General features: G+C 40.1%; 1 protein-coding gene across 1 annotated transcript in view; it reads right to left on the bottom strand.

Annotated features, from left to right (window-relative positions):
- The window catches only part of SLC4A10 (solute carrier family 4 member 10), a 120,217-nt gene that overhangs the window by 81,238 nt on the left and 27,792 nt on the right, over window positions 1-11,187 (bottom strand). The window contains exon 3 of the mRNA XM_018556695.1: window positions 627-779. Coding sequence (XP_018412197.1) covers window positions 627-779 — 153 coding nt within the window. The remainder of the gene's footprint in view (window positions 1-626; window positions 780-11,187) is intronic.

Raw genomic sequence — 11,187 nt, 5'->3', positions numbered from 1 at the left:
ATCTCTCTCTCTCTCTCTCTCTCTCTCTCTCTCTCTCTCTCTCTCGGCAGATCAAAAAGATTTTCTTTTTCAGATTGAGTGATGACCAACGCATCTGCGGCTAAAACAACGAGCTGTAATTGATGTTCTGGTGAAAGAGGGTTGTGCACCTAAGGAAATCCAATATCATCTGTTTATGGGGACGCTTTTGTGGAATTTTGTGTTTCTCCTTCTTGAAACTTCTTCACCCAACACCGCACATTGCTAATGTCCACTACAGCATCCCCATAAACATTCTTTGGCTGATTATGGATTTCCTTAGGTGTGCAACCCTTTTTCACCAAAAATGCAATTGCAGCTCGTTGTTTTAGCCACAAATCCATGGTTCTAATCACTCAATCTGAAAAAGAAAAGCATACATTAGTGGGGTAAAGACACCTCTATAACATGGTACATGGACATTCACAGTCACTCTAATAGATCTCAAATTACAGGCATGGAGGCATTACTTTTTGATTCACCCTCGTATATATGCTAGCATATGCTAATCCATGGAGAAGATTATTTAACTTGCCAGCCTGAAGATGTTGTTGTCCCTGTGCACCATCATTTTAAATACGAAAGGCACAGCAAGCTAAAAGTTTTACCGTATGTAGGAGATTCCCGTCCATCTTCTAAACCCGAGTCCCGTTCCTTGTCCCTTTTTCGGTGCTTGTGTCCGCGATGTCGGTGACTGTGGCGGCGATGGCTTTTCCTGCCACCAAGTGGTACATGGACTCCGATGAATAATGTTCGATGGCCTACAGAAATAAAAGATGTTATGGGGGTTTTTTTAAACTACAAGGTTTTCATCCAGAATATGCAAAGCATAAGTTGACATATAATGTGTTTCAGTTTATCATACAACAACACCTCCTGATTTATATCTGTCTTTCTCTAATGGAATTACCTTAGCCAGGTCTATCAGACATCACACTGCTCCCACACAGTGCAGTGCTTGGGAATTACCCAATTGTCCCCAACTTAAAGGATACCTGTCATGACAGAGATACATAGTCTGTGGTTGCTGACTTTCTCCTGGTAATACTAATGGCAATCTTTGCGGTGGACTGCTGCTCCCACACACATGAAAACACACTATTTTACACAAGGTGAAATCAACATGCGATTTCTGGGAGTGTTGGACAGAGAGCCTTCTGGGTCACCATCTGCCCAACCTCAATGTTCACAGTGTGTTTCAACAGCATTATTACAACTATCATAAGATCAAGACTAATGGCCGCTATTTAGTAAACAATGACAGAGGGCTTACTAAGAAGCGGCTTTTGTTGCAAATCTTATGAAAGTTCCTTCATGCTGTTGAAACACACTAATGATATAGGAATCTAGGGAGGATGAGTACAGGGCACTAAAACAGCCTGGAAGGTCCGATATCTGACACCCCCTTAAGTGTCAATTTTGCTTTCCACAAAGATATAATTGCTGATCAGAAACACATCACTGCAGCAGGCAGGATTTTGGTAAGTATTCCTAAGGGCTTGTTCACACGACGTCGCTCTTTTCCGGTCAAGACAGAAAAAATACTGCATGTCACATTTTGTCCGGTCCGGAAATGCACGAACGCGTCAAAAACGCAACAAAAACGCGCTGAAAACGCACTGCATTGCAGGTAACATACTGACAGCCCCACTCCAAGCACATCAAAAATGCATCAAAAACGCACTGCTTGCATTCTCCAGATCTGCATGCTCCAGAACTGCATGCATTCTCTGCGTCTCCAGATCTGGACCAGAAAATCATGTGAACAAGCCCTAATACAGATTCCCTGCCTACCTTTTGCTGCGTAACAAGTGATGGCAGGTAGACATGTAAATTTAGTTTTGTTCCGAATGGATATTCGCACAAATTTTGTTAAATTCAGATATTCAGATGCATCCAAATTTCTGAATTTCAACGAGTCCGAATGCGAACAAATCCAAATGTTCATTTAACGAAAATTTACATGCGTTCGAATTTCGTTCAAAACTAAACTAAATCAAACATGTTACTGTTCTCTGGAGATTTCTTTTGGCTGTTGGAGTTGCATTACAAGCATGGTCATGTGACTTCGTTCCGAAACAAAAATTCCGACAGATTCGAAATGCGAATAACGAACTGAATCAAATTTTGGATCCAAAATCCAAGAAATTAAAGAAATTAAAGAAATAAAAATCTGAATTGATCCAAAATGAAATGAAACAAATGTTTTGCGGGGCTACATGTCTACTAAATCAGACATGTGACTGTTCTCTGGAGGGGTTTTTTTGGCTGTTGGAGTTGCATTACAGGCACGGTCATGTGACTTAGTTCTGAAGCAAAAATTCGGACGGATTCGAAATGCAAATAACAGACCAAGTCAAATTTTGGATCCAAAATCCAAGAAATGAAAGAAATAAAAATCCGAATGGATCCAAAATGAAATGAAACAAATGTTTTACTGAGTTACATGTCTAGTGACAGGGTCTCTTTAAAACAAGCTAACAATTCAAATCATGATGGTTCCTGTTTGTATGAAATATAAAAATATAAATTATTCACAGCCATGCATGGAAACAGGTTTGCGCACAAATTTTCTTTAGGCCTATTGACAAACGTTGGTGAGTCTCTAGAAATCCCATGCTTATAATATCTGTTACACATCTTTTAGAAAGGATCATGTAGTAGAGCTCATTAATTGATCTAAATGAAGTGTGCAGAAGCGTACGACAAACATATATTCCTTAGCACTTGACTGAAATTTACAAGACTAATTTGCATGTTTCTGTCTCCCCGAGGTGCACTGTACTGCAGAGATTTACTGCATATGTTTTTTTTCTTTTAATTTTGCTTTGACATACACTGACTTTTAAAGTGAAGCCCAAACGTTTGTTTAGTATTGAGGGGGGATGGGATATAAGGCAACATTTCTGCTTACAAGGCAAATTGCCCCAAATTTCCCCAATTGTTCTGGAGACAATTGGAAAATGTTGGATCTACCATAATTTCTGGGTAAAAGTCACAATGGTCACTAGGACAAATAGAGAAGGCAAATCTCCCCCAATGGGACCACAATAGCAATAAAAGTGGATTTGTGTTGCAACCATTACCTGCTCGCCAAAAATTGGCTAGAGATACAATTTAAAATGGACCTTGCACTAAAATTGCAAGGCCCGCTGGTTTAGTGTGTCCCCCCACACCTGTGGCAGATAATAAAGTTATTTAAACAGAACTCTGGGGAAAACTATTATAAACCCTTGCAGTGGGGCTGTCCCCACCACTGCAAGGGTTAGGTCCTCGTTTTGGTCTAGGGAGGAAAATAATAAAGTTATACTCACCTGATCCTCGGAGCCAGCCAACTGTTACAGTGCTACCTCCAGCCTGTCTCTTCTTATGATGCAATGTCCCTCTGCATCCTCACGTCTTATACACAGTGCATAGAACGTGATGATTTCGGGACTTTAGAACGCTTCAGAGGAGGGTGAGAAAGGCTCCAGGGACCGGTCTAAGAGCATGCCGGCTCTGAGCATCAGGTGGGTATAAAATGTTTTTATTTTCCTCCCTAGACACCATTAAACAGGTAAACTATGTAGTGTGGGGTAGCCCTACTAAAAGGGTTAATAGTTGTCCCCAGAATTCTTCTTTAATATACTTACCTTACCCCTGATTTCGCTTGTGGTGCCTAGGCGAGAGTGACAACATCCTCCTTCCTGCAAGATCCTGGAGAATACAGAGAAGCCCAAATGTCATGAAAAGTGACAACTCCGCTGTGCTGCAACATCATCTCGTGAGATTTGGGCTACTCAGGATTATTGGAAAATTGCCTGTAGGATGGTGACGTCACCCCCTGCAGTATGGAAGTCGGGGTTAAGGTAGGTATATTAACTTTTTTCTGCACAGCGGTTTTTCATATTACTTTTTTTCAGCAGTTTAAGATGGGTCAGGGCGGCCAGACTAAATATGTGGACCTTGCATGGAGTGGTAGTCCGCACTTTTATACACCTTTTTTTCAACTATACTGTTAGTTTATAAGCTTAATAGAATTGTCATATTCTCTACGAGGTCCTACATTGTGTTGATCTGCTCAAACCCATTAAAGAAATTGCTCTTTAACAAAAATCCACCCGTTTCCAAAGCATGGCAATTTCTCATAATCACCATAAGCTTTGAATAACTTGTAAACAATAAGAATGACTTACATATGTACAATGCTGGCAGATCATAATGAGAACATGATTGAGATGCTAGTGTGAGAGAAGGGAGTTTAATGTGGACTAAAATGTCACCTTCAGTATGAGCAACAAATTAAACGGTGTAATTAAAGTGGAACCGTTTTAATCAGGTAACACATTTCTGGGATAACTGAAACAAAAGTATATTGTTAATTTGAGATCTACACCCAGGGAACATAAGCAGCTTTGGGCAGCGGGTTTAGTGCCAATTGCAACTGGTAATAAAATGTATTTTTTTATTTTTAAAGGATTAAAGAGCAATTTCAGGGAACAAGTGGAAGCAGTAAGTAAGCTATTTATTCCATTCAGAACGTGCTGCAGCTGTGCTGAAGTTGGAAAATTCATTCTGTTCATGCTCATATACATTTTGTGTAATCCACTGCAGCCAGCAGCCAAAAAAAAACTCAAGGGATCTCTGCCTCTTGTATCACCCATCACATTCAAACTTCCAAGCCAGGTTTGAATCCTATTTGTTGGTTAGATGCCTTTGAGATATTTTTTATTAGTTACCGTATTTGCCGGCGTATAAGACGGGTTTTTAGACCCAAAAACATCGCCCGAAAATTGGGGGTCGTCTTATACGCCGGGTATACTGTATGTAGCTTCAGCTACATACAGTATACCGCGCTGAGCCAATCACGGCAGGCTTTGTATTCGTTAATACAAAGCCTGTATTAATGAATACAAAGCCTGCCGTGATTGGCTCAGCGCTGAGCCAATCACGGCAGGCTTTGTATTTATGAATACAGGCTACATACATCCTGCCGTGATTGGCTCAGCGCGGTATACTGTATGTAGCTGAAGCTACATACAGTATATCCGGCGTATAAGACGACCCCCAATTTTCGGGCGATGTTTTTGGGTCTAAAAACCGGTCTTATACGCCGGCAAATACGGTAACTAATAAAAAATATTTATTTTTATTTATATTTATTAATGAATACAAAGCCTGCCGTGATAGGCTCAGCGCGGTATACTGTATGTAGCTGAAGGACGGAAACCGGAAGATGGAGGACACTGCGGGGATCGTGGACAAGGTAAGAGACTGTAATCACGAGTGTGGCTCGGGGGTTACCGCTGATGGTACTGAAAATTAACCCTGAGCCACACTCAGGAATACCGCCATGGAGGTTAGTGGGTGAGTTTAAACATTATTTCGGGCTATACTCGTCTTATACGACGAGTATAGCCTAAAACCTATATTTTAACACCAAAAGTGGGGGGTCGTCTTATACGCCGAGTCATCATACACGCCGGCAAATACGGTATTCTTTTTTTTGCACCAGGATTTCACAATGTGAGAGGCAGCAGGGATACAATATGGTAAACGGGTGAAGATTAGAGTGTATATGAAAGATGGAGTTACAATTTACACACATCTAATCTAATAAGCCATGCATCTCTTTTTTTTTTTATTACAAGAGCGTCTTACATTGACCATGATGTTCTCCACTTATGGGAATGCAGTAAGCTGGCAATACACCTATAGATTTTATGCAGATTTTCTATGATCAGATTCCTCCATCTACGCTGAACTGTGTGGATGGAGTAATCTCCCACTGGGCCAAGCTTCAGTATCTTGTTAGTCGGCCTCGCTGGCTCTCAAAACACCTGAACAATGCCTTCATCTGTTGGAACTTCTTGCACAGCCTCACAGAGAAACACAAGCAGACAGTCTGATATGCATGCTGCACATGGCTTGAAACAGGAAGCAAGCCACAGCTTTATTCTATACCTTACTACAATACAATAGAGTATACCATAGATATAACAGAACTTATAAACACTGGCATCTAGTGACTGAAATTGTATACTGCAGGAGTTATTGCTATAAACACAGTAAAGTGTATTCTAACAGCATCCAATCAGATTGTTCTGGTATTTTGAGAGCCAGCGGGGCCGACTAGCAAGATACTGAAGCTTGGCCCAGTGGGAGATTCCTCCATCCACACAGTTTAGCGTAGATGGAGCAATCTGTTGCATTTTTTCCATCTGATCATAGAAAATCTGCAGATAATCTATAGGCCAGCTGTAGGAGATGCATGATACCCATAACAGAGTTTACAATGGACTTGTGAGGCAAAAGCCACGATCCCCGTTGCTGAGATCTGACCTCTGGAGTCCAGGAAATATAATAACCAAGTGGATAATAACCCAACACAAGATCTAGATCTTCAAAGCTGAACTCTAGACGGATATAAAACACAAAGTATTGCAGTTAACTTTTTACTAAAAAATGATTGAAAGCTTTTTTAAATGCAACTGGTTTAAATACATGAATAACTAAATGTGCAGAGCTACAACAATGAGCAAACTATTGCTGTTTATATATGGACATATCTTCAGAGTTATGAACATTTACAGACTTCACATCTGATGTATTTATTATAGATAAATAATTTAGATGTGATTTATCAGATGTGTAGATTGTTCACTTCTCCTGCCTTCTCCAAACTCTTCACCCTTTTGAGAACAACCCTTTTGGACTTTTTGGATAAAAGTCAACAGTGAAACCTATATCGGTACACTTTAAAAGCTAAAGGAAGCCATCAGGAAGAGAAGACCACAAAAAGACATCCATGTCATACATGGGCTGGCCAGTGGTCCCTCATCCACCCTACAGCCCAGATTTAGCACCATCTGACTTCTACCTGTTTGGGTGAATGAGGGGTTACATCCATGGCATGAGATTTTAGGACCTGCAGAAAGTTAAAACAGCTCTGAAGCAGTGAAGCAATGAGTGCTTTGTAGAATTTTTCAAAACTGGATTTGAGGCTTTGGAAAACGATGGCCCAAATTCATGGCATGTGAAGGGGACTATATAAAACACTCTTTATCTCAACAGGCATTACTTTTTGATGCCTTCTTGTATTTCTGTTCAACCAGTCATGAGATTTACACAGTTCTGCCACACAGCACAGCCCTGTCTGTTACAGTAGAGACCTGGTTTTCCTCTGCTGCAGTTCATAACACTTACAGGCAGGGGCATCATTACACTATTCACTGCCTGAGGCAGCTGGTGTGGGGTGGTTTGTGCTGCTGGTGCACGTTACTGGGGAAGGGGGGGAGGATGGAGTGGTGCTAGGGTTGCATGTTTGGAAAGGTGGGGGCGTCATCTGATATCACGAGTTGGCATGTGCTGGGTGGGGGGGGATGGAGTGGTGCTAGTGTTGCATGTTTGGAAAGGTGTAGTTGTCATCTGATATCACTAGTTGGCAAGAGCTTAGCAACCTGGGACACTCTGGCTGGAAAGTGACCCAATAAGATGTGACCCAATAAGATGCTGCCTGAGGAACCTTTCTCAGGGTGCCTCATTGTAGTGTTGGCCCTGCTTACAGGTATGCTCCCTTGCGCACCCTGTGAGTGGACAGTACAAGAATAAGCAGTACAAAGATAAGCTCATTTATGTCGCTCTGCTCTTTACGCCACTCAGCATGCTCCTTGTACTGCACCACGACTGTTTGGATTCCTGTTCTGCTTCTCCCTCCCCCAGTGTAAGTTCTGCTGTACAGACACTGCATGAGGCTGATACTAGGTCATATTCAGGTACTTACACTGCTTGCATTTAGAAAAATGCAGATAAGATGTACCCAGAGCTCCATTAATTTGTGCCTTTTTTTAGAATCTGCCTGAAATTCCGCTTTAAAAAGGATTTTTTTTTAACCAAATGATTAAAGATGAAAGCGTAGGACTCTGCTAGTGATACAACGGTAACAGTACATTATAATTGCCATTAATTCATGTAAGCAAATCCTACCAAATAGAATGGTTGGAAGAAGAAAGACGACGCTAAATCCCAGAATAAACCCGACTACACTGTCACATTCATTTTTAAAGCATTTATTTCTGTACAAAGCATTAGAAAAGCTTGTTGATTTAGAACTGAATGTTCTGGAACGCAGTGTTTCCCCAAGCCTTGCCGAAGACCACGGCAGAAAATAACTGTAACTTAATAAACACGATTTGTCTTGCAGAATATTAATCAGCAGGGGAGGCTGGCTGACGGGTTGGCTTTTTTTAAAAGGACCTTAATGCTCCTGTAAAAACAATGATGAAAACAAGCATGCTAAATACAAATCTCACTGTTATTTATCATAAGGGTTTCCTTACATCCAGCAGATGTCGCTTCCTGAGAGCAGGAAAATAGGATTACCGATGCAGCAAAAGTCAATGGGAGCATTTATCAAAACTGGAGCACACAAAATCTGGAGCAGCTGTGCATGGCAACCAATCAGCTTCTCTCTTCAGTTTGTTCAGTTAAGATTTTAAAATGAATGAAAGAAGCTGATTGGTTGCCATGCACAGCTGCTCCAGATTTTGTCTGCTCCAGTTTTGATAAATTCCCACCTAATGTCTTTGAGATGTAACTGGTCCTCATTTACAGTAAAGGTGGCCACAATATAGGCTGAGCTTATTAATATGAAAAGGCATCACCATAAATCACGGGATCTGATAGTATTAGACACCCCTGGGCAAATTGACCATTGATCTGTATACATACAACTACAAGCAGATATAAAAAAACATAGTTATAGCTGTACTATATTCCTTTACAAATAATTAAATGTATTTTTACATAAAACTACTCTTAATGTGACACTCAGGAGTTAAATCTTAAAAATACATTGAAGTACCCTAACTATTAACAACAGTGTACCTTATTAGTGCATCACTCAGCTGTAGATCCTCAATTCATGCTGACACTGTCCTACCTTCCGGAGGGTGGCTACTTTTGTTCCTCATGGTCCCTGTGTGTGTTGTAAAGTAGCCACTGCTCCAAGCTCACTCCCGTGATGGACTACAATCTCAATACAAATTGAACGTAAACTAAACATGAGATTGTAGTCTATCACAGGAGTGAGCTTGGAGCGGTGGCTACTTTACAACACACACAGGGACTACAGGGAACAATAGTAGCCACCCTCCGGAAGGAAGGACAATTTCAGCACCAATTCAGAGATGATTTGAGGATCTACAGCCGAGTGATACACAAATAAGATACATTTTTGTTAATAGTTAAGGTACTTAAATGCATTTTCAAGATTTAACTCTTGCATTTAGTGTCACTTTTACTCTGTCTCCTGTCCTGTCCAGTCTGCTGCATGGACATTTGCTAACGGGTAACATGCTGACAAGATAGCATAGCAAAGTGAGCAGAGTTGATGACTTTTAAGTAAATTGATTCTTTGTTGTCCAATATGCAAGCTCCGGGTGGAGAGATGATCCAATTGTATTCCTTAACGTGTAAACCCTGACTATGGACTTCTCCTATTTGCTCCCTTTTGTTCTGTAAAATTGTATTTTTACCCAAAAACAAGACGTCCAAGGACAAAAAAAATTAAAAGAGCAAAAGCTGAACTCCAGGTATATATAAAAGAGACAAATGAATGCCGCTCTTTATTAAGCAACACTATATTTAAAAGAGAACTAAAGCCAAACCGTTTTTTTGACTTTAGTCCTCTTTTGGGTCACAGGAGTATACTTACTAATGTACTCCTGTGACCCAAAGTCAGCATCTAGTGGGCTACTACCCGCTATTTGCTGAAAGCACAGAGCAACTCTGCAGCCAGGAAAGATCCCGACAATATTATCGAGATCCACCTTGCTGACTGATTGACAGCTGGCTCTGCCTCTCTACATCCAGAGCCAGTTGTGCCTGCCTCCTCCACTGTCTGTCCCTCCAATGAGCCCTGGAGGAACATGGAGGGGGGAATCCCTGTGTGGAGCTCTCTGCAGGGGGAAGACCGTGAGCTGACCTCTATAGCTTTATGTATTGATTTGTATGTAACATATCCATACATATTATGTGGATTATTGTTAAACTGAGATTAGCATTGTTATAGACATAACTCCAGGGTGTTGGTGTCCATTGACCTCTCTTTCTTGCTGAGGTTGACGATTATCACATACAGTTAAGATGTACCTCTCAGTAGATGTGCATGGAGATTTTAATCATGCACACACGTTTTTAAATTGTGGTGGCTTTTGATAATAAATTAATTATTGTAATAGATGTTTTTGTATGTAGTTTTCTCTGTATGTTTTTTGTGTTTTTGAATATATGAGAGGATGTACAGTATATATAAAGCAAAAGTAGTTTGTATTAAGATGTATAAGGTACCCATGACATAGATCCGTACACAGTGATCAAAACATATTCCAAGTTTAATGGTTTACACTTAAAACATAATTATTTAATAAATAAATATAATTTATTAGGAAACCATTAAACTTGGAATATGTTTTAACCATTGTGTATGGTTCTAAATCACGGGTACCTTAAGGGCCTATTCACACAAATATTGGACCGAAAACGTAAGTCAACAGAGGTCCGTTGAACTTGCAATTTCAACCTCTGTTGACTTCTGTTATGTTGCGTTCAATTCCGTTGCATGTTTTTATTTTTATTTGCCAATATTTAATATGATTACTAAAAATTAATTTTGCAGCTCTAAAAAAAGGGGAATGGCATATTTCCTTATTAACAATAATGTGAAAGGCTTTTAGCTCATGTTCGCAGAAATTAATCTTCAAAAGGCTATTAAGATAATGTGCAGAATGTGTGCAATTTACTTTGAAAAGTTGAGAACAAAAATATAATTAAAGGATGTAAAAATTTCAGCACCGAAATAACAAGCAGATCAGAGAGGATTTAAAAACATAATACTGTAGTAATAAATAGCCTAAGTAATTATGTTCATTCCGATATGTTTTATTAAATGTGGAGTCAAGCTATTACAGATGTGTTAAAATGTATTTGGTTTGTATTAAAGCTGAACCCCAGGCTTATAAAAAAGGGCACACATTAACACAGTTCTGTATTCAACAATAAATCTCTACATGTACTTTTAATTATTTTTAATTCAACTAGTGTAAGTGCCTGAATGTGATTTGATATCAGCCTCTTGTAATCCCCCTCTTGTAATCCCCTGCACAGCAAACTGAGGGGGGGGGGGGGGGG

This window comes from Nanorana parkeri, unplaced genomic scaffold (assembly GCF_000935625.1).
Source record: "Nanorana parkeri isolate BGI_ZX_2015 unplaced genomic scaffold, ASM93562v1 scaffold247, whole genome shotgun sequence".
In the NCBI taxonomy this organism is placed as follows: Eukaryota; Metazoa; Chordata; class Amphibia; order Anura; family Dicroglossidae; genus Nanorana; species Nanorana parkeri.
Note: the sequence above shows the minus strand (reverse complement) of the source record. Positions and strands in the feature narration are given on the sequence as shown.